The 24,743-nt window shown below is 43.4% G+C and overlaps 1 protein-coding gene across 2 annotated transcripts in view; it reads left to right on the top strand.

The window, feature by feature from the left end:
* The window catches only part of si:zfos-2326c3.2 (mitogen-activated protein kinase kinase kinase kinase 4), a 290,366-nt gene that overhangs the window by 249,012 nt on the left and 16,611 nt on the right, over positions 1-24,743 (top strand). For both annotated transcript variants that reach the window (XM_060832025.1, XM_060832026.1), the window contains 3 exons: positions 11,571-11,705; positions 15,735-15,835; positions 22,133-22,282. In XM_060832025.1, the coding sequence (XP_060688008.1) occupies positions 11,571-11,705; positions 15,735-15,835; positions 22,133-22,282 (386 nt within the window). The remainder of the gene's footprint in view (positions 1-11,570; positions 11,706-15,734; positions 15,836-22,132; positions 22,283-24,743) is intronic.

A 24,743-nucleotide genomic window follows, 5' to 3' on the forward strand; every position in this document is an offset into this window, starting at 1 on the left:
ATGCTGTATGACTCTACGACTCATTGACTCTATGAGCATTTGATTTGTTCATGGGATATGAACATGCTTCCCAGACTAGCATTCATTTCCAGTCCCTAAATGCACTTGAAAAGATGATCAGTGGCTATTTTCTTGACCCAATGTAGCTGTGGAGGTTAGGTAGACCCATAGTGCTGATAGGAAGGGAGCTCCGGGACTTTGACCCAGCAACAGTGAAGGATCGGCAATATATTTCCAGATGCTGTGTGTGGACTTCAATTAGATTCCCTACAGTGTGGAAACATGCCCTTTGGCCCAACAAGTCCACACCAGCCCTCCGAAGAGTAACCCACCCAGACCCATTTACCCCTGACTATTGCTGTGGGCAATTTAGCATGGCCAATCCACCTGTCCTGCACATCTTTGGACTGTGTGAGGAAACCAGAGCACCTGGAGGAAACCCACGCAGACACGGAAAGAATGTGCAAACTCCACATAGACAGTTGCCCGAGGCTGGAATCAAACCCAGGTCCCTGGCACTGTGAGGCGGCAGTGCTAACTACTGAGCCACCATGCCACCCACTATGAGGAGACCACACCCTTGGAGGGGAATGTGAAGAGTGATGTTCCCATGCATCTGTTGCACTTGTCCTTTGTGAGGGTCGGGATTGTGCTTTTGGAAGGGATTGTTGAAGGAGATGTCTTGAGAAGCAGACACTTTGCTTGTTTTTTCTTCTCCTTTGCATGAGGAGCTGAGGTCAATCATACCATTGTCACAAGAGAGAGTGTTCTGTCCACAGTTTCCAAACTATTATTCTAATGAATCCGACCTGACAACGTTGAGGTTAATACTGCAATGTTACTACACACTAACTTTTTCAGCTGATATTAATTCACAGAACAGGTGGGAAATCGAAAAGCTTGGGTTGGCAACAGCTGACGGCAAAGAGTTGGTCATTAATTGGCGACTTGGGGCTAGATTGGTGACAATGCTGGGATCTTACCAAGCCTGGCAGTGTCAAGCAGTATGCTGAGACGCCAGCAAAACCTCCTTTATTTCTCACCCTGTCCCTCAGATATGCTCCTGCCATGGGGTCACAGTGATGGCCACTGGGCAGGTTACAGAGTAAATCCCACTTCACAACAGCGGCCTGGCCAGGCAGCTATGGTCAGAAATAGTCATCATAAGTTCACACGTCCTCTGAGGGAGTTTTCCATCTCAAGGTGCCCTTACACTTTCTGGGCAGCAACATCCCTCTCCCCCAACCCAATTCTCCCAGGGACAATGCTGCACACCCTCCCACCTTTCAATAAGATCACTTTTAGTCTGAACTCAATTTCCATACTAAGATAGACAAGACCAGTTCTGTCATTTCCTTCTGGTTTTTTCTTCTGGGACAGAGAGTAGATATCTGTGGGCGGCACAGTGGCGCAGTGGTTAGAATTGCTGCCTCACAGCGCCAGGACCTGGGTTCAATTCCTGCTTTGGGCAACTATCTGTGTGGAGTTTGCACATTCTCCCAGTGTCTGTGTGGGTTTCCTCCCACAGTGCGAAGATGTGCAAGTTAGGTAAATTGGCCATGCTAAATTGCCCGTAGTGTTAGGTACATTAGTCAGGGATGAATGGGTCTGGGTGGGTTGCTCTTCGGAGGGCCGGTGTGGACTTGTTGGGCCGAAGTGCCTGTTTCCACATTGTAGGGAATCTAATCTCTAGCGGGATCTGGATCCACTTTTAATCCTGGCTTCCCAACCTTTTCCAATATTTTAAGATTCTGCATCATGATCCCAACTGTTCCCACTATCTTTTCCATACAATAAGTTCTGATTCAACTTGGGATAACATTCATTCTTCTAGCAGTGCAATTGGCTTCAGACCTGATCCTACGCACTGTCTCCCCTTCCCATCCTCCCTGAAGCCAGTCTACGTGGTTTTTGATACTTGTTTCTGCACTTATTTCACAGTTCGTGCTGAACTATCGATTCCTCTTATCCTGAGGGTAGTGTTAGTTTCCAAAGAAAGTGAGTGCCATCTTTGTGGTTCCAATATTTTACTGGTCACCTGCCTAACTGATTAACTTACCTATTAACCATCCTTCCTTCAGTTTTATGTATAACACTTGATCAGCAAAATTCCCTTTGATCTTCTGTCTACTTTTGTTTTCTCAATTTTCTTCCCTACATTACAACAACAAATATACTTCAAACGCACTTTACTGTACACCATTTCAGGATAGTTTGAAGGGTACATGGTAGACTTTCTCACTGACTTCTCTTTCGAATCTGTTTATAGTTACTTGCTACTTCCTTCCTTCCTCGGTCACTGCATAACAAATGATGTTCTTTTTAAGTTATTGCATTAACTTACTCCCATCGCGTTTGGGTCTTCTTTCTCTCCCCCTCCGACCATGTGACTGACTCTTGCCTGGAGCCGTTCCTGAACATTTGCTTCCAAGGATTTTTCCAGATGGAAAAGCTAGTTTTAAAAAAAAAAGCAATGGTTTGAAATAAATAAGACCGTGAGATCATAAGAAACAGGAGTGGAAATAAGGCCATTCAGCCCATTGACTCCAGCCCGCCATTCCATCATGGCTGATGGGCATTCCAACACTACCTACCTGCACTCTCCCCATATCCCTTAATTTCTTGCGAGATTAAGAATTTATGCCTTGAAGAAATTTAACGTCCCATCCTCCACTGCGCTCTGTGACTATGAATTCCCCAGGCACACCACTCTCTGGTTGAAGAAATGTCTCCTCATTTCCATTCTAAAGTAACCCCCTCAAATTCTAAGGCTGTGCTCACGGGTCCTAGTCTCCCCGTCTGACAGAAATATGTTTCCAGCGTCCACCCTTTGAAAACCATGCATTATCTTGTAAGTTTCTATTAGATCTCCCCTCAACCTTCTAAACTCTAATGAATACAATCCCAGGATCCTCAATTGTTCCTCGTATGTTAGACCTACCATTCCAGGGATCATCCATGTGAATCGCCGCTGGGCACACTCCAGTGCCTGTATGTCCTTCCTGAGGTGTGGGGCCCAAAACTGGACACAGTACTCCAAATGGGGCCTAATCAGAGCTTTATAAAGTCTCAATAGCACATCACTTCCTTTCCATTCCAACCCTCTTGAGATAGATGACAACATTACATTTGCTTTCTTAACCACGGACTCAACTTGCAAGTCAACCTTTAGTGAATCCTGTACTAACACTCCCAGATCCCTTTGTACTTTGGCTTTATGAATTTTCTCACCATTTATAAAATAATCCATGCCTGTATTCTTTTTTCCAAAGTGCAAGACCTCGCATTTGCTCACATTGAATTTCATCAATCATTTCTTGGACTGATCTCCAACACTGTCTAAATCTTTCTGCAGCCTCCCCACCTCCTCAGAACTACTTGCCTGTCCACCTAACTTCATATCATTTGTGAACTTCGCCAGAATGCCACCAATCCCTTCATCCAGATCATTAATATATAAAGTGAACAGCTGCTGCCCCAACACTGAACCCTGCGGGACACCACTTGTCACAAGCTGCCATTCAGAAAAAGAACCTATTATCCCAAGTCTCTGCCTTCTGTCAGACAGCCAATCCTCAATCCATGCCAGTAGCTCACCTCGAACACCATGGACCCTCACCTTACTCAGCAACCTCCCGCGAGGTACCTTATCCAAAGGCCTTTTGGAAGTCTAGGTAGATAATATCCACTAGGTTTCCCTGGTCTAACCTACTTCTTACCTCTTTAAAGAATTCCAACAGGTTTGTCAGGAACGACCTCCCCTTACTAAATCCAGGAATGAAATGTATTGATCATTCTGGGCTTCATTTGTAGTTCACAAAGAGAGTTTTTGATTTTAGGAGAAAATAAGGATTGCAGATGCTGGAGATCAGAGTCAAAAATTGTGGCAGTCAGGCAGCATCCGAGGAGCAGGAGAGTCGATGTTTCGAGCATCAGTTCTTCAATTTTTGGTTTTGCTAACCAATATCCCTTGGTGAATCTTATCAAAAGCCTTCTAAATATCCAACTATTCAGTGACCATAGACTCCCATCAAATCAATTTTGTTAGAAACACCCTCAAATTATTCCAAACCATAGAATCACTACAGTGTGGAAGCTGACCATTCAGCCCATTGAGTGCAGCCAGACTCACTCCCCCTATCCCATCCCTGTAACCCTGCATTTCCCATGACTCACCCACCTAGCCTGCATATCACTGAACACTATGAGCAATTTGGCATGGCCGATTCACCTAACTTACACATCTTTGGATTGTGGGAGGAAACTGGAGCACCCGGAGGAAACCCACACGGACACGGGGAGAATGTGAATATCCATACAGACAGTCTCCTGAGGCTGGGTCTCTGGTGCTGTGAGGCAGCGGTGCTAATCACCAAGCTACTGTTCTGATGATTCCATTCACAAATTCATGCTGAATATGTCCAGTCACATCATTTTGATCCAAGTGCCAATTTATCATGTCCTTTCTGGTAGTCTCTTGCATTTTCCCTGTTCCTGATGTAAGGCTGACAGATCTGTAGTTCCCTGCTTTCTCTCTTGCTCCTTTCCTAAGCACTAGGCTTCAACCAGTAGGTCTCGTTCACCACTTTGACTTTGTTTTTTTCTATCAGTCTTGTTGATGCTCACTCTCCTTCTGAGCATCAGCAACACTGATTGAAACATCCACCTGCATGTTTGACAGCTACTCTGAAAGGTTAGCTATGTCAAGTAAATGTCGGATTGTTAAAGGGTGAGGATGTCGGGGAGATAGGGTACAACATTGCCAGTAAAGCTGGGTGCCAGCTCGGTAGAGTACAACATTGCTGGTAGGTTAGGTAACCCAGTGCATCGGATACCACATTGTCATTAAAGTAGGATGGAGGGTGGGTAGGGTGCCACATTGCCAGTAAAGTGGGATGCAGGGTGGGTAGGGTGCCACATTGCCAGTAAAGTAGGATGGAGGGTGGGTAGGGTGCCACATTGCCAGTAAAGTGGGATGCAGGGTGGGTAGGGTGCCACATTGCCAGTAAAGTAGGATGGAGGGTGGGTAGGGTGCCATATTGCCAGTAAAGTGGGATGGAGGGTGGGTATGATGCCATATTGCCAGTAAAGTGGAATGCAGAGTGGGTAGGGTGCCACATTGCCAGTAAAGTGGGATGGAGGGTGGGTAGGGTGCCACATTGCCAGTAAAGTGGGATGGAGGGTGGGTAGGGTGCCACATTGCCAGTAAAGTGGGATGATGGGTGGGTAGGGTGCCATATTGCCAGTAAATTAGAGTGTCAGGGGACCACATTGTCAGTAAAGTAAGGTACAATGTTGTAGGGTGCCAGCATCTAAGCACCAACTCTGTGAACAAAAGGGTCCATCCTTAGAGCAATATGATACTAATCCAGAGGACTCACTACATCATAGATTCAAACTTGACAAAAACATTGAGTTAAACGCTGCCATTTTCACTGTATCTATTCCAACCCCCGCCCCCCCCCCACACTTTTTTTAAAATCCTGTCTTTCAGTCGCGTTACAAAAGCATGCTTCCAAGAATTACTTGATGCAATTAAACGAGAATCACTCGCCATGACTTGGCAGACCTCTGGCAGCTGCCTTTTCAAGCATACAGTTAACAGAGTTTGATGTCTCGAGTGTGTCGCAGCAACATCTTGGCATCAGCTAAACCTTTCTGGATGGAGTTCCTTTTAATATAAACCGTCATTCTGAAATAAATTTGCTTGAAATTTGCAAGTTAAGTATTAAAGGAAACACTGCTGTTTTGTTCTCTCTGTGCAATCAGTTTGCATTCCACCTGATCTGTAATGTTGCACTTTGACCAGCTGGTGGGGCTACAAACCACAGGCTCAGCATCACTGGGCTGCTCAGATGCTGCATTGTCAACACAGCAAAGTAAATGTCAATTCTTGTCCAATGTGTCTTGGCTTCTGCGTTTAGGAGGACATTTGGAATTGTTGTGGCAATACTCTTGTAATATAAGGGTTAGATGTGGGTTGTATTGGACTATAAGATTCAGCAAATGTTTATTACAGTTCATGCCATAACATGTATTGCAGTCATAGACACTTGTGTGTCTAGGTTAATATTATGCTATTCATCTATGAGTAGTGGTGTATTCCCTTCAGTGTGTCGTGCCTTGAGTCCCCCACATCAACATCCTGGGGGTTATCAATTATCAGAACATGAACTGGTCATGCCATATAAATGCTGTGGGTTACGAGAGCAGGCTTGGACTCTTGTTGTGAGTAACTCACCCCCTGATTTCCCAATGCCTGCCCACTGTCTACAAGGCATAAGTCAAAGTGTGTTGGAATATTCCCCACGTACCTGGATGGATGCAGCAACATAATCATCCAGGACAAAGCAGCCGCTTGATTGTCAGCACATCCGCAAACTTTCACTCCCTTCACCATCAACGCACGTGAGCAGCAGTGTGTGCTATCCACAAGATGCATGGCAGAAATTCACCGAGGCTCCTTAGACAGCACCTTCCAAAGCCATGATCACTTTCATCAAGAAGGAAAAGGGCAGCAAATACATGGGAACACCAACCCCTGCAAGTTCCTCTCTCAGCCACACACCAACCTGACTTGGAAATATTTTACCATTCCTTCTCTGTCGTTGGGTCAAAATCCTGGAATTCCTTCCTTAACAATGTGGATCTACCTATGGCAAATGGACTGCAGCAGTTCACAAATGTAGCTCACTACCATCTTCTCAAGGGCAGCTAATAATGATTGATAAATGTTGGCCTAGCCAGTCAAGACCACATCCCTTGAATTAATGTGAAATAAAATTGGCCCCAGTTAACAGCCATGACCTTTTATCCTCATGTCATGTGTTTTTAAATGCTTTCTTGCACAGTGATGGTATTAAGAGCATGTTTTTTAAAGATATGCTGCATGTTAGCTTATAGGCATAACACAACAGCTTATGGTAATTTAAATAGGATACAGAGACAGAAATTGCTGGCAAAACTCAGCAGATCAGGCAGCATTTGTGAGGAGAAGGCAGAGTTAATATACAGCATACAGTAATTAATATCCATCCTTTATGGAGTGTTATACCACCAATTGTCTCTCTCTATTGAGAGAGCAGTTCTCTGGTTCAGTCGAACTATTTAGTCATAGAGCCATGTACAGCATGGAAACAGACCATTCAGTCCAACTCGTCCATGCTGACCAGATATCCCAACCCAATCTAGTGTCACCTGCCAGCACCCGGCCCATATCCCTCCAAACCCTTCCTATTCATATACCCATCCAAATGCCTCTTAAATGTTGCAATTGTACCAGCCTCCACCACTTCCACTGGCAGTTCATCCCATACATATACAACCCTCTGTGTGAAAATGTTGTCACTTAGGTCTCTTTTATATTTTTCCCCTCTCACCTAAAGCTATGCCCTCTAGTTCTGAACTCCCCACCCCAGGGAAGAGACTTTGTCTATTTACCCTATCCATGCCCCTCATGATTTTATAAGTCTCTATAAGATCACCCCTCAGCCTCCAACACTCCAGGGAAAACAGCCCCAGCCTATTCAACCTCTCCCTATAGCTCAAATCCTCCAAACCCTGGCAACATCCTTGTAAATCTTTTCTGAACCCTTTTGAGTTTCAGAAAATCCTTCTGATAAAAAGGAGACCAGAATTGCATGCAATATTCCAACAGTGGCTTAACCAATGTCCTGTACAGCCGCAACATGACCTTCCAACTCCTGTACTCAATACTCTGACCAATAAAAGAAATGCCTTCATCACTATCCTATCTACCTGCGACTTTACTTTCAAGGAGCTATGAACCTGCACTCCAAGGTCTCTTTGTTCAGCAACACTCCCTAGGACCTTACCAATAAGTGTATAAGTCCTGCTAAGATTTGCTTTCCCAAAATGCAGCGCCTCGCTTTTATCTGAATTAAACTCCATCTGCCACTCCTCAGCCCTTTGGCCCATCTGGTCAAGATTCAACTTGACTATTTAAAGTATAACCTCAATTATCAGTGGACAAGTGGTGTACCACAAGGATCGGTGTTAGGTCCACTACTTTTTGTCATTTATATAAATGATTTGGATGTGAACATAAGTGGTATAGTTAGTCAATTTGCAGATAACACCAAACTAAAAGTGTAGTGGAAGTGAAGAACATTACCTCAGATTACAACGGGATCTTGATCCTGCTGTTAGAGCGCACAGCTCAGGCTTGTCCTTGTTTGTCCTCGAGGAGATTAAGTATCGGAGAATGTTTTCATAAAAAGTGAAGACTTAACTCTAACATCACCTCTTGAGTAAATATTTGAAATTAATTACTTATTAAAGCACACTTGTATGTACAGGGACCTTAAGATCTTGTTCGGATGATTCAAAATTTGGATAATTGATACTCGAATAACCAAGGTTATTCTGTATTGTGTTTGCAGCCATTTGGAAATCAGTCTTACTGTGTAGATGTTGCTGGTTACTGTGATAACACAGCAATAATGAACGGAATCCCTGCGAGTGAATACAATTCTGATGGTTGAGATAAGAATGAGTTTTGCAGTTCTCTCAAACCTATATTAATATCTATTATTTACATGTTATTTAGTGTTTACCAATATTTATTATCCATGCTACTTAACTGTGATCCGCCTGTATTGCTCGCAAGACAAAGCTTTTCACTGTACCTCAGTACGCCTGACAATAAATTCAATTCATTTCAAATCAATTCAATTACGCAAACCAGAATTGTTATTAAAAGGTTTTGAAGAAGCATCGTTAACAATCATTAAATGTTAACTGTTTCTCTCTCCACAGATGCTGCCAGACCTGCTGAGTTTTTCCAGCCATTTCTGTTTTTTAAAGGCTTTGGGGGTCACGCCCCTTTTTTTTTACCCACCATTGGTTCCCACGTAGCCCATGATTGTTGAGTATTCACACATCCACCCTCAAGGTGCTCCTCGGTGATGTCTCTCAACCTAGTACTGAATTCACATCATAGAATCCCTATAGTGCAGAATGAGGTCATTCGGTCCATTGTGTCTGAACCGACCCTCCGAAGAGCATCCCTCCTGGACCCCAACCATATCCCCCACAATGCCCACTTTCCCATGGCCAATCCACTGAACCCACACATCTTTGGACCATGGGAGCAAAGCTGTGAGCCATCCAGCAGAAACGGGGAAACATGCAAACTCCACACCGATAGTCACCCAAGTCTGGAATCGAGCCTGGGTCTCCCTGCACGGTAAAGGCAGCAGTGTTAACCACTGAGCTACTCTGCCACCCACATTGCCAAATTCAGAACAGCAAGGTCACAATTTTAGTAATTGCAGAGCAGTTTTACTAGGTAAATGTGAATACTAGTTTTTATTTGGTTGGATATTGTCTCTGGTCCTGACACCATCAAATTGGCAGCACGGTGGCACAGTGGTTAGCACTGCTGCCTCACAGTGCCAGACACCCGGGTTCAACTCCCGCCTCAGGTGACTGACTGTGTGGAGTTTGCACATTCTCCCCGTGTCTGCGTGGGTTTCCTCCGGGTGCTCCGGTTTCCTCCCACAGTCCAAAGACATGCGGGTCAGGTGAATTGGCCATGCTAAATTGCCTGCTGTGTTGGCTAAGGGGCAAATGTAGGGGTATGGGTGGGTTTCTCTTCGGTGGGTCGGTGTGGACTTGTTGGGCCGAAGGGCCTGTTTCCACACTGTAAGTAATCTAATCTAAAATAATTACAGACCGAAATAATATTGAAACCTGAGTGTACAGGATTGGATGCTGATTTATGCTGTTTGCATGTGCAATGCACTAAAATTGTTGGTCAATCATTTACAATACTCAATAGATAGATCTGTTCATTTGCTTTCAACTAAGTGGACGCCTTATCTCTGTTTACTTTACCATCCGCTGTATTTACCCTTTGGTATGATTCACTCAGCACTGTCACTGTGAGGTTTGATGACAACGGATTAGCATCCCTGCTTCAGAGCCACAAACTCCAGGTTGAAGTCCCACTCAAGCACTTGCTAGTCAAGGAATGTGTATTGAGTCATCCTTTCCCAGTCCTTCCAGCCCACAAGTTGCAAGAGTGGGAGATGTTCCTGATGAGCCACGTGTTGGAAAGAACATGGAAGCCTCTTCATAGCTCCAGACAGCAATTTTTATGTGAAAATGGGAGCTGTTACACTGATGTGGACTCCCCAAGTGAACTGATACACTCAGTTCACTTGGGGAGTCCACATCAGTGTAACAGCTCCCATTTTCCTACATTTGGTCCATATCCCTCTAAACTTTTCCTATTCATGTACCTGTCCAAACATCTTTTCAATGTTGTAATTGTACCTGCATCTACCACTTCCTCAGGTAGTTCATTCGATATAAGAATCACCTTCTGTGTGAAAAAGATTCTATAAACCTCTATAATGTCACCCCTCAACACCCTGTGCTTCAGTGAAAACGGTGCCAGCCTATCTGTATAACTCAAACCCTTCGATCCCAGCAACATCCTGGTAAATATTTTCTGAGCCGTCTCTGATTTAATATTAACCTTCCTAAAGCAGGTTGACCAGGACTGTACACAGTACTCCAAAAGTGGCCTCACCACCATCCTGTAGAAATCAATATGACATCCCAGCTCCTATACTCACAGGTGAAAAATGTGTTGCTGGGAAAGCGCAGCAGGTCAGGCATCATCAGGCATTCCTGAAGAAGGGCTAATGCCCGAGACGTCGATTCTCCTGCTCCTTGGATGCTGCCTGACCTGCTGCGCTTTTCCAGCAACACATTTTTCGGTTCTGATCTCCAGCATCTGCAGTCCTCACTTTCTCCTATACTCACAGGTCTGTGCAATGAAGGCAAGCATGCTAAATGCCTTCTTAGCCACCTTATCTACCTGTGATGCAACTTCCAAAAGATTATGTACCTAAATCCCTCGATCTCTCTGTTCAACAATACTGCCCAGGGCCCTACCATTAACTGTATAGGTCCAGCCCTTGTTTGTCGTACCAAAATGCAATACCTTGCATTTATACAAATTAAACTCCATCTGCCACTTTTCAGCCCATTGGCCCAACTAATCATGAGGTCTTTGTAATCTTAGATAACTTTCATTGTCGACTGTAACACCAATTTTTGTGTCATCTGCAAACTTATCAACTATGCTTCCTTAAATTCTTACCCAAATCATTGGTATAAATTACAAACTAAAGTGGACACAGCCCCGGTCCCTGCTGACCACCGCTGGTCACAGGCCTCCAGTCCGAGAAACAACCTTCCACCACCATCCTCTGTCTCGTGCCAATTTTGTTTACTCCTGGTTCTGAAAGGTCTGGATTCATGATCGCTGTCACACACAGGATCAAGTTCACAAGAAATTCTGGAGATTTGTATTTAGAATACAAATCTAAAAGATGTTCAGTAGACCTTCCTTGGTCATCATTCTATCACACAGGAAGAAATCAGTCACTTCCCTTCACCTGCACTTCCCCACCAATATACAAGCACTGGTCCTTCAGTGAGGAATCCCCTTTGGTATGTGTCTTGCCATTCCATTTGTAAAATGCAGGTCAGCCTCAGGGCTGAAGTGTTCATTGATGTGATGTTCTGTCCCACAGGGAAAAAGAACAAATTGCGGGTTTACTATCTGTCATGGCTCAGAAACAAGATTTTGCGCAATGATCCGGAAGTAGAGAAAAAGCATGGCTGGGTCTCAGTTGGAGATTTGGAAGGCTGTGTTCACTATAAAGTTGGTAAGTATTGCATTCTTGGAAAGTAGAACATTGACTGATCTAAAATGTCTTTGTAAAGGGTTGTTGTATTTTCTCTATTCGAGATGTGTATCCTAAATCCAGAAATACAAATTGTACTAAGTGGACCTCTGTATAACCATCGCTGGCTGTAACTGGTAGAAATGGGTTCAAAGTATGAAAAGCTTTGCTTTTGTCATGCTTAATTCATGCACAGAATAACATTGCATACAGGGGGTCAGTTAGCTGGTCAGCTGCTTTGTCATGCAGAGTGATGCCAACAGTGTGAGTTCAATTCCTGTACTGGCTGAGATTGCCATGAAGGATCCCACCTCCTCCATCTCTCCCCTCACCCGAGGCATGAGGACCCTCAAGTTAAACTAGCATTAGTTGTGTCTCTGCTGTGAAAAAGCAGTTTACCTCATCACTGCATTTTAATACTCTCTGGTATTCACCACACTGGCTTTAATGGTACAATGATGGGAAAATTATTTCAAGAGCACTTTTAATACCACACGTTATTCTTGATGGTACTGCTCAAACAGATGACAGAAACAGATTCACAAGCAATTTTCAAAGGGGAACTGGCTATACACTTCCAAAAGAATCTTCTTCAGGGTTCTGAGAGAGACCTGGGTTGGTGGGAGTAGCCTGAACAGTTACAGCCCTGACGTAGGGTGGTTTCCTCATCACACTAGCTCACTATGAAAGCTATTCAATCAGTGCCAGGCCCCACCTCCAGGCCTGCAATATTTTCCTTCAAAGTGATTATTCAAATTCCCACAGTTGAGTTTGCCAATAAGATCATGAATTCTGAATCATAGTAAACTCACTTGGCAAATGAGTTTTCCTTCATGTCACTTTTGCTTCGTCTGCCATTCAGTTTTGATTTGTATCTCTTTCTAAGAGCTGGCACAGGCATATTGGATTCACTTGGTTATCTTTGGTGCCATACGATTCTGATGTAAAGCCAAATGCATTTCAAGAGGTCAAGAATATACCAGCAGAGATATACTGCTGAGGCTGTATCAGGCTCTGGTCAGATCGCATTTGGAATACTGTGAGCAGTTTTGGGCCACATATCTGAGGAAGGATGTGCTGGCGTAGGAAGGGTCCAGAGGAGGTCTACAAGAACGATCCCTGGGATGAAGGGCTTGTCATATGAGGAGCGGTTGAGGACTCTGGGTCTATATCCAATGTTGTTTAAAAGGGTGAGGAGTATCTGATTGAAACTCAAAGAATAGTGAGAGGCCTGGATAGAGTGGATGGAGTGAAGATGTTTCCAGTAGTGGGAAAGATGAGGACCCAAGGGCTTCAAACTGAAGGGATGACACCAAAATTGATGCTATAGTGGACAGTGAAGAAGATTATAAAGCGATCTTGATCAGTTGGGTCATTAGGCTGAGGAATGGCAGATCGAGTTTAATTTGGATAAATGCGAGGTATTGCATTTTGGTGAAACAACCAAGGACAGGACTCATATACAATTAATGGTAGCTTAGGAGTTTAGTACAGGACGTCATGTTGAGGTTATTGGTGAGGCCTCTTCTGCGGTATGGTGTGCAGTTTTGGTCACCTTGCTCTGGGAAAGATATTATGAAATTAGAGAGGGTTCAAAAAAGATTGACCAGGATGTTGCTGGGAATGGAAAGTTTGAGTTATAAATGTAGCTCAGTAGGTTGGATATTTTTCACTGGAGTGTAGGAGGTTGGGGGGAGTTGACCTTGTAGAGAATCATGAGGGGCATTAATAAGGTCACTATCAATGGTCTTTTCCTGAGTTCAAAACTAGGGGAAATATTTTTAAGGTGAGAGAGAAAAGTTTAAAAAGGCCATGGGGGTGACCTTTTACACAAAGGTTGGCTCGTTATGTGAATGAATTACCAGAGGAAGTGGTGAATGCAGGCACAATTACAACATGTAAAAGATATATGGACAGGTTTAGGAATGGTTCAGAGGAATATGGGCTAAACTTAGGCAAATGGGACTAGTTTAGTTTGGGATCATGGTCAGCATGGATTAGTTGGACTGAAGGGTTTATTTCCCTGCTGGATGACTCTGTGGCTCTATAGATTTGAGGAGGACATTCTTCAGCCAGAAGGTGGTGAATCTGTGGAACTCATTGCCACAGAGGGTTGTGGAACACAAGTCATTAAGTGTATTTAAGACAGAGGGAGATAGGTTCTTAATTTGTAAGGGGATCAAGGTTTGTAATGTGGAGGCAGGAAAATGCGGCTGTAAACATAACAGCCATGATCGAATGGTTGCTCCTTTGTCTCTGGTCTTATTGTGTATGCAGCAGTGAGTTCACTAATAATGGCTTAGAAATCTGAACAATTCAATATGAAACATTCCTTCTGCTTTGGGAAAGTACCATCTACCCTGTTGGATAGGGCTAGCTCATTGGTGGATTTTCAAAGTGCAGAAACTGTCTGGCATGGTACTTGCCTGAATCCTGTTTGAGGAGAAAGTGAGGACTGCAGATGCTGGAGATCAGAGCTGAAAATGTGTTGCTGGAAAAGCGCAGCAGGTCAGGCAACATCCAAAGAGCACGAGAATCGACGTTTCGGGCATGAAGAAGGGCTCATGCCCGAAACGTCGATTCTCCTGCTCTTTGGATGCTGCCTGACCTGCTGCGCTTTTCCAGCAACACATTTTCAGCTCTGAATCCTGTTTGAGAAATTAGTTTAGTGACCGGCTGCAGCATTGACCACAGGTGTGCTGAGCATGAATACCCAAAAAGGCTGAATTCCAATGAAGTGTCATTGAATAAATGAATTAAAAACAGAGAAAGCTGCAGAAACTCAACATTGGCATTCATCTGTGGAGAGAAAACCGAGTGAATATTTCAGGCCCAGTGTCCCTTCTTTAGAACTGGTGATAGCAAGGAAAAGGTTGGTATATGTACTGAAAATGGAGATGTGGAGGGGAGGGAATAAACGATAGAGCCCAGAGAGAGAGAGAGAGAGAGAGAGAATAGCAGTGAAGCAGACAAAGGAATGGATAATATTGAGCCAGGGAGAAAGAAAAGCAGCTATTGAGGACCATTAGTGGCTGACAATGGGTTGGGTGTTGCAGCAGCCCATGTGATGCTCATGCCTGCCATGTATGGATTCACGTAAGGACATGGAAGAAGATGCTGAGGCCCTAAAATTATTGAACATTGAGTTTGAGCGGAAAATGACATGCTGTTCTTTCAGGTTGTGCCGGGCTTCGCTGGAGCACTGCAGCAAGCCTGAGACAGAGATTTGCCAAGGAACACGGTTGAATTGACAGGCTCATTAAATACGTACCTCATAGCAAAGACACTCAGCAGATCTGGAAACACTTGTGGAGAGAGAAATAGAGTTAATGTTTCAAGTCCAGAGTCATACTAGACTTAAAAGGTTAATTTGGGGGTGGGCAACACAGTGGCTCAGTGGTTAACACTGCTGCCTCACAGCGCCAGGGACACCAGCTTCAGGCGGCTGTGTGCTGTTTGCTCATTCTCCCCGTGCCTGCGTGGGTTTCCTCCGGGTGCACCGGTTTCCTCTCACAATCCAAAGATGTGCAGGTCAGGTGAATTGGCCATGCTAAATTGCCCGTAGTGTTCGGGGATGTGTAGGTTAGGTGCCTTAGCCATGGGTAAATATAGGATAATAGGGTAGGGAAATGGGTCTGGGTTGGTTAATCTTTGGAGGGTCAGTGTGGACTTGTTGGTCCGAAGGGCCTGTTTCCACAATGTAGGGATTCTAAATCTGTTTTTCTCTCTCTCTCTCTCTCTCTCCACAGGTACTGACAGACCTGCTGAGTTTCTCCAGCATGCTTTGTGTTTGTTTCAGATTTCCAGCAGCTGCAATGGTTTGCTTTTATCGAATAATGAACTGCTTGAGTACAAGCGCAGTTTAGATCTGGGCAGTGTGATTAAATTGTTTCTGAATATCGATAACAATAATTTTGTGATCTGTTTATCTGTGCTATTTTGAGGTATCGAACAATACTGACTCCAGAATGGCTTAGCACTACATTAAGCTGTTTGGTCCTTTGTTAACAGTTAAGTATGAAAGAATAAAATTCCTGGTGATTGCTCTGAAGAATTCTGTTGAAGTCTACGCGTGGGCTCCAAAACCGTACCACAAGTTTATGGCATTCAAGGTAAGACAATTCATTAAGGAACTAGTCCCAGCTGATGTAGTTGTGAAGGATTGACTAGGCTAATTTTCAAAGGATTTCAGCAGCCAATGGGTTAACATGAGTGCTTTAGCTTAACAAAACTACATAGGAACAAAGTAAACTGCAGATTCATGCTCACGAATCACCGCACATGAATCAAAACAGGTTACAGCAAGTCACTCATCTCAGTGTCCCAGTGACTCACTCAGCAAAGCAATAAGGTAGGTCTGGGAGTTGTCAACTACTTAGCTTCCACCAGGCAACAGCAGAACAGACATTGTCTGGATCAATTGGCCAACAAAACTTGAGAGGGAGCCGAAATATTTTCCAGTCAGCCTGCTCAGTGATACAATGACACACCTCAGGAACAGCTACCCGAGAGTGAGTGATGATAAACACAGGAATGCATGTCAGTGATGATTATGTGCCTGAAATGATCAGTTTCTGTTTCCCCTGGTCTTCCTCATAGTGAATGTGCCTGGGGAGCCAGCGTCTGTTCTAAATACAGATTGCGACCTGAGCCAGTGAACACAGATGCATGGAAGTAATTCAGGGTTTATTTTAATAAAACAAAATTACAACAGCAGTGAAACCTTTTAAACATGCAACACAGTGTCCGTATAAAAGCCATCCAAGTTATATTCTCCCATGTCATATATTCATGACCTACTTATTAAGCACTCTGCTCACTTTGGTCCCTTAGTGTTACATTTTTAGCTGTCAAGGATCCTGGAATATATTGGTTTAGAAATGTCCCACTTTGAGACAATTAGTTCTCTGATTTATTTAGGTTAACCATGACATTGGGCTGCTGAGAAGTGGAACAGAACATAAATACAGAAATGACATTTAAGTGTTTAATGCAATAACTGCATTCATCTAAGTTTGTATAAAAATAGCATTAAAACAAATGTGTCTTATCTCTAAGTCCAAATCTCTCGATAAAGACTTCAACATGGCCAGAAAAATTTTCTTCAACCACTTTGAAGTGAATGCAATTGAAAATATAAATTATGTAATTAAGTCAGGAAACAGTAGAAGCACATAGGTCAATCAGTATGGAGAAAAGATCTATGAGATGGAAAAGATAAATTAGTGTTTCATTAGCAGTCCTTTCACCAGAGCTAGATTATTCCAGACATTGAGCACAGATCAAAATGATAACCTGCTTTTCCTCTGCTCAGATCAAACTGCTCAGTAATGTAGGACATCTCTTAACCTGTAACAACTTGGTAACAAAAGGAATACATGGGTATACCATTTAACTCCTTGACCCTGTTCAGCAAGATCATTGCTGGTTGCTTACAGCCCATAATAAAGATTTATGTCTGTAAGGAAGCAAACCCGAGTGCAAGTATTTCCTGTGGGAGAGCAGATATGTTGTTTCCCAAGTTCATGAATTCCTTTGCTAAACCTCTCAGTCTCCCTACACATCTTCCCTTTTTGGAAGATGTTCCTCAAAGCCTGCCACTTTGATCGGATTCTTGGCCAGCTGGAGTCCTGCCATCTCCTTCAGTGGGTTGGTGTCAGATTTGCTTTTTTTTTGGTAAGGCTCCTGTAAACCGTCTTTGGGATGTTTAACTTCTGTGTGAAAGGTCGCTATGTAAATGCAAGTTGTTATTAGTTTTGCTTCACATTGTATGGAGTCATTTCCATTGGGATGGAGCATCATTAGCTCTGAATTTGGGCAGCTAGCACTTCCAATTCTGGTTACATATATAACAAACAAAGAAGTAGGAGTAGGCCATTCAGCCCATTCAGCCTGCCCCATTGTTCAATCTGGAGAAAGTGAAAACTACAGATGCTGGAGATCAGAGTCAACATCCATTGGTCAATATGATCACAGCTGATCAAAGGCTTCATTGCCTTCACCTTATCTCCATAACCCAGTACGCCTGTAATAATCTTGGAGATTTTGTCACACAGAAGCTTCCCATCCACTTAGCTTCATCCCACATCTTCATTACCTTCCATGATATGCCTTTTGAGGATATGGCTGCAGTAAATAAAATCTTCCAGCTGAATGTGTGCTGTACGCAAAATCCTATGAATGGACAAAAGGTTTTTATCTCCATCTGATACAAGAAGAGGAGATTGGAACTACGATGTTACAGCCCTACCTCCACTCCTGTTGGTTTTTGCTAGTTCCAGGAATTAAGAATTAATCTCATATAGTTATATAACATATTTGAACACATTATATGCCATACCTCTTGGGTGGGTGGGAATTGACCTGGACCAGAGGTCCTGCTGTGAAGACGACCAATCAAAGGTATTTTAAAAATAATGCATTTTCTTTTTAATTTTCTTGAAACACTTCAGTTTATGTGACAAAATCTCTAAAAATCTATGTAACCCTAACTGCTGTACTCAAAGCGAATAAGCCTTTGCTGCCTGATCCTCATGGTCAAAATGACTTCATATTATGTGCAACAACAGCAGTAATCATAATTTGCATTTTTATAGCACCATAAACATTCCAATGCACTTCAAAGTAGCTCTATGGAGGAAGTGCAACAAAGGTTTATCAGACTGATTCCAGGGATGGTAGGACTGACAGATAGAAAAAAATGGTAAGTTAGGACTCTACTCACTGGACCAATAAAATTATAACAAGACCAGACAGGATAAATGTAGAAAAGATATTCCTTACGATTGGAGGTCGCAGATTAAAGATTTGGGATAAGCCATTTAGGGCTGAGAAGAGACTAAATTCCTTTACCCAAAGACGTGCCGTCCTGTGGAACTCTCCGCCACAAAAAACAGTTGAGGCCAACGCATTGAATGTTTTCAAGAAGGCATTGGATAAAGTACTTAAGCTTAAAGAGACCAAAGTGTATGAGGCAAAAGTGGGAACTGGACATTGAGTTGGATGAAAAAGAAATTGCCAGTGATTTATTTTTCATAGACAGTTGTGTTAACGGAATCTTTGGATAGCCTCCACATTACTTACTCTGGGATCAACCATGATCATATTGAATGACAGAGTGGGATCAAAGGGCGGAATGACCTACCCTTGCTTCTACTCTCTGTTATTGAAATAACTCCACAGAGGCCGGTATCCTGTCTCTAAGTCATCTTTTATTTACACGTGGAAAGCCTTTGACTCCGGCAGAGCCTCATCAGAGCCAGCACCCAGAGTGTTTGAATCTCTGGCACTCCACGTTTTATCTGTCAGCCAGGACTCCCTGATTGGACCAGTCCCAATCAGGGAACACATATTCTATGAGGCCATCTGGCTGACCTTGTTACAATCACTACAATTATACCAAAGGAAATTTTACAGTGAGCCATGTATCATATCGGACAGGTGACTAAAAGTTCAGTCAAAGCAGTAGGTTTTAAGGAACATCTTTAAAGAGGAAAGCCTTGTCGAGAGACAGAGAGGATTAGAGAAGGAATTCATGAGCTTAGTCTGCAACACTGGAGGACACACATCATCTATTGCATCCGCTGCACCCGATGTGGCCTCCTCTATATTGGGGAAACGGGCCACCTACTTGCGGACGCTTCAGGGATCACCTCTGGGACGCCCGGACCAACCATCCTGTGGCTCAACACTTTAACTCTCCCTCCCACTCCACCGAGGACATGCAGGTCCTCGGACTCCTCCATCGCCAGAACATAACAACACGACGATTGGAGGAAGAGCGCCTCATCTTCCGCCTGGGAACCCTCCAACCACAAGGGATGAACTCAGATTTCTCCAGTTTCCTCATTTCCCCTCCCCCCACCTTGTCTCAATCGAGTCCCTTGAACTCAGCACCGCCCTCCTAACCTGCAATCTTCTTCCTGAACTCTCTGCTCCCACCCCACTCCGGCCTATCACCCTCACCTTAACCTCCTTCCACCTATCACATCTCCATCGCCCCTCCCCCAAGTCCCTCCTCCCTACCTTTTATCTTAGCCTGCCTGGCACCCTCTCCTCATTCCTGATGAAGGGCTCTGGCCCGAAACGTCGAATTTCCTGTTCCTTGGATGCTGCCTGACCTGCTGTGCTTTAACCAGCAACACATTTTCAGCAATGGAGATGAATAAAGTCAAGGATGGTCAAGAGTGCAGACCTGGAGTAGCACAGAGATCTCAGAAAGCTATCAGACTGGAGGACTTCTCAAAGCTAGGGAGGGGTGAGACCATGAAAATGGTTCAAACATAGATAGCAGTTTTAAAACGGAGGCATTGCTGATGTGGATGCCAATGTAAGTCAGTGAGCACCGCAATGAATGGCAAAAAGGTCTGACTGCAAGTCAAGGTACAAGCAGCAGAATTTTAGATGCTCTCCAGTTTATGGAAGAGGAAAAGCACAACAACAGACTGGGAACAAATGCATGCAAAATGTCAGCAATAATTTATAATCTGACGTGGTAATACAATTAGAAAATCGAGATGCACCCATCCCATCGATTGTCCCAGTAATGTTGTAGGTATGATAAGGGAAAGAGTGTTGCTGGAAAAGCGCAGCAGGTCGGGCAGCAATCAAAGGAGCAGGAGAATCGATGTTCCGGGCATGAGCCCTTCTTTATAAGAAATAAGAGGTACAGAACAGTGAAAAAAATATTTAAAAAGGGATAAATAAAATAAAATTACTTGATTGTCTCTCTTTCTCTCACTCCCTACTCTTTCATCACCTTTTTCCTCTCCTCTTCCCCCTTTGCTACCCTTCTCCCCTGTTTTCCATTTTTCCTCTGCTTCACCCATCCCCCCAGCCCCCACATATTTTGTCACATAGCACTGGCTTCAGCCTTGGTCATTCACAGCTCCTAATCTCCCTATAATCTCTCTATGCACTGTCATTATCACCTCTTTATTGCTACCTTTGCTTCTGGAGCCATGCCTCACCTTCTCTCAGCCTCATATAAATACCTCCCTATTTCTCCCTTCTTTTTAGCTTTGACAAAGGGTCGGTTAGACTCGAAACATCAGCTCTTTTCTCTCCTTACAGATGCTGCCAGACTTGCTGAGATTTTCCAGCATTTTCTCTTTCTGGGTTTCAGATTCCAGCATCCGCAGTAATTTGCTTTTATGACAGAATTGGCATTGGAGAGGGTGGTGCAGAATAAATTTACCAGGACGCTTCTGGGCTATAGAGTTTCAATGTTGAAGACAGATTTTATAGACTGGGATTGTGTTCCTTAGAGCAGAGCAAATTGAGAAAGGAAATAATTGGAGGTATCAGTGCCCAAAGGGCATAGATTTAAGGTAAGGGGCAAAAGGATTAGTGGAGATGCAAAGAAAAAGATGTAAAGAACTCTCTGCCTGTGAAGGTGGTAGTGGTAGAAACCCTTATAACAGTTAAGCATTTAGATGTGGACTCTGATCCCACCATCAGGGGAAAACTTTCTTCCTGTCTATCCTATCTATGTTTCACATAGTTTAATACATCTTATGCATTTCCTATGCACCCTCTCCAGTGTTATCGCATCCCTTCAATATTGCAGATTCCAGAACCGCACACAATACTTTAGCTGTAGCCTAAACAAATTTTTTTGAAACAGTTTCTGCATAGCCTCCCTGCTGTTAGACTGTATGCTTCAGCAAATAAAAGCAAGTGTACCATATGCGTTCTTAACCACCTTATCCACCTGCGCCGATACTTTAAGGGACCAGTGTTGCAAGACCATCAAGGTCCCTCTGATCCTTGGTATTTCCCAGGCTCCAACCATTCATTGTGTATTTTTTTCCCTTGTTTGTCCTGCCCAAGCACATCACCTCACATTTAGCCACATTTATTTCCATTTGCCATTGATCAGTCTATTTGCTTGGCCTCTCTGTATCCTCCCGTAGTCTAATGCAATCTCCCTCACTATTTACTGCACATTAAACTTATTGCAAACTTACTGACGAGACCTCCTATATTAAAGTCCAAATTACTTACATAAAACACAACCAGCAAAGATCCCAACACTGACCCCCGTGGGACCCCACTGGACACAGATTTCCATTTGGAATCACCTCAGTAATCAGCACACCCTGCTCCTTGTCACTCAGCCAACTGTTGATTTGATTTGCCAAATTTTCTTGGATCTCATGGTCTCTTATGTTTGTTATCCACCTCCTACGTGGGGCAGGCTGAATGGGCTGAATGGCCTTGCCGAAGTCCAAATAGACTGCATCAAGAGCCCTCATCTACTCACTGGATCACCTCTTCAAAAACTTCAATTTACCCCGGCTCCCTTCTTGAATAGTTAATTGTTAATTTTATTGCGATTTCTTGTTGAATTGCAGAAACACTGAAATATTCAGCGACTAACTGTACTTCAATTATCTCTTCCTTTGCAGTCCTTTACATCTCTCGCACACAAGCCACTGTCAGTGGACCTCACAATTGAAGAAGGTCAGAGGTTAAAGGCAATCTACGGATCCACTTCGGGTTTTCATGCCATTGACGTTGACTCAGGAACAGTTTATGACATCTACCTGCCAACTCATGTAAGCTTTCTCCAACGTGACTAGTACTGTCCAGTGAAGGAATGTGACTAAGATAGTCAGTGCTGACACAGGGAGACAATCCCATCAGAGATTGGAAATCGTGAGGCGTTCAGGGAAACTATTTCCAGTAGGATAAATAAGAAAAGTCACAGGTATAAGGCAATTGGCAGAATGAGTAGAGGTGAGATAAGGTAAATTCAATTTGTCCACAATTGGTTCGGATTTGGAATTAAGTGGTCGGTTATTTCTGATATAGTGGTCAATACTGATTTGATTGAAGCATTCAGTAGGGAATTTGGTAAATACCTGAAGGAGAAATGTTTGCAACGATATGGGAGATATCATGGCATATTAAGATTAACTAAATTGGGTAGCACGATAGCCTAGTGGTTGGCACTGTCTCACAGTGCCAGGGACCCAGGTTCAATCCCAGCCATGGGCGACTGTCTGTGTGAAGATTGCACATTCTCCTCGTGTCTGAGTTGGTTTCCTCCCACCAACCAAAAACATGCAGATTAGGCAAATTTGGCCATACTAAAATTGCCCATAGTGTTCAGGGATGTATAGATTAGGTGCATTAATGAGGGGTAAATGTAGGGGAATGCGTCTGGGTCGGTTATTTTTTTGGAAGGTCGATGTGGACTTGTTGGCCTGATTCTGTTGACTTATTCCTTATCAAAAGAGTCAGTAAACAATCAGTGGACTGAATGGCACAGTAAGACATTTTTATGTAGATGCATTATATTTTAGTTTGGAATACCCCAGTATTCAGTGTCTGTGAGTTACATAATTTCAACAATTTTGTAAGGTTTTAAGGGCAATCAATGACTCTTTTCTTCCCCTTTGACTTTCTCCCTTTTCTCCAGTTGTTGTTGTGGTGGTGCTGGGTTCATCGACATCAGTAAAGTTGAAACTTTGATGAAAACGTGTGAAATTAAAGAGTACCTAAAAAAAACTATTCAACAAGAGAGAAATGTTATGTTTTTGTTCACTGTGCATAAATAATGTTCCAGCATGTGTATTTAAGAAATGACGACCAGGAATAAAACAGAGATTGGTTGTCTCGTGTTTACATATATTGCCTAGTAACACGAGTTTAAACTCCGCAGTGGCAGTTTGAGGATACAAAATCAATTTTAGAAAATCTTGAAATTAACAGCTGAAATCAATAAGTGTGCTCATGACCCTGCTGTGCTGTCATAAAAACTAGTTGATTAGCATTTGCCTGCCATCTCTCCTGGTACGACCGAGTCCCACATTAATGTCAGTGATTCTTCATAGATTGCTGAATTGTCCCAGTAGTAAATCACACCTCTTCCCGATAATAAATGTCAGCCTCACCAGCAATATTCACATCATAAGAATGAATAGCTGAATAGCTGACATCTTCTCCATTTTGATATCTCCACCGGTGTCCATCCTGGAATTGGTTTTTTTAAGAAAATCAGGATGTCCATGGATCAGCTCTATACTTTCACACACTGTTGTAACGCAATCAGCTTTATTCATTTATACAGTGGTGCTGAAGCTATAATGACTATTGGTGATAGCAGTGAACCCTTAGATAATAGTCAAAATGGAGGCCTTTGAAATGTAGATACAATAATGTATGCTTGAAATTGCATATAATGACCATAAAACAAATGAAGCGGTACTAGAAGTTGCAAGAGCCACCAAAACTCAAAAAGAAAAGAAAATGTCAGTATTTCATATTTTTATGTTTACTTATGGGACATGAGTATCAATAACTGGGCCAGAGTAATTGCCCATCCCTTGTTGGTCTTGAAAAGGTGGTGGTGAATTGCCTTTTTGAACCACTGCAGTCCGTGTGCTGTAGATTAATCCACAATGCTGTTAGGGAGGCAGTTCCAGGATTTTAACTCACCAACACTAAAGGAACAGAGATATATTTTGAAGTCAAGATAGTCAATGGCTTGGAGGGGAAATTGCAGATGTGATGTTCCCATGTATCTGCTGCCTTTGTCTTTCCAGATGGGCTTGGTTGTGGAAGGTGCTTTCTCAGGATCTTTGGTGAATTTCTGCAGTGCATCCTGTAGATGGTACACACTGCTGCTACTGAGTGTCAGTGACGGAGGTAGTGGATGTTTTTGGAAATGGTGCCAATAAGGTGGATTGCATTGCCTTGGATGGGGGTCAAGATTCTTGGAGAAGCTTGACAACATTTTAGACAACGCAGCCATCTGTTCAAAGCTGCAGAGTTCTCTTCTAGGGGGAAAAGTGAAGAGCAGCTGAAAGAGGTCAGCAAAAGGGCAGAGTTGGATGAAGGATATCACTGGGCAGTTACAGATGAGCTACAGTCAATGTCTGAGTACTGTGAAAGATGGGCAAATGTGCCATCCCATTACAGTGGATCTCCTACAGGTGTGGCTGCAAGGAACAGCACCAATAAACTGATACCTACCTCATCCATATGGCATTTTTCTGCTTACTATTTTAACTT

Source organism: Hemiscyllium ocellatum, chromosome 11 (genome assembly GCF_020745735.1).
Source record: "Hemiscyllium ocellatum isolate sHemOce1 chromosome 11, sHemOce1.pat.X.cur, whole genome shotgun sequence".
Taxonomy (NCBI): Eukaryota; Metazoa; Chordata; class Chondrichthyes; order Orectolobiformes; family Hemiscylliidae; genus Hemiscyllium; species Hemiscyllium ocellatum.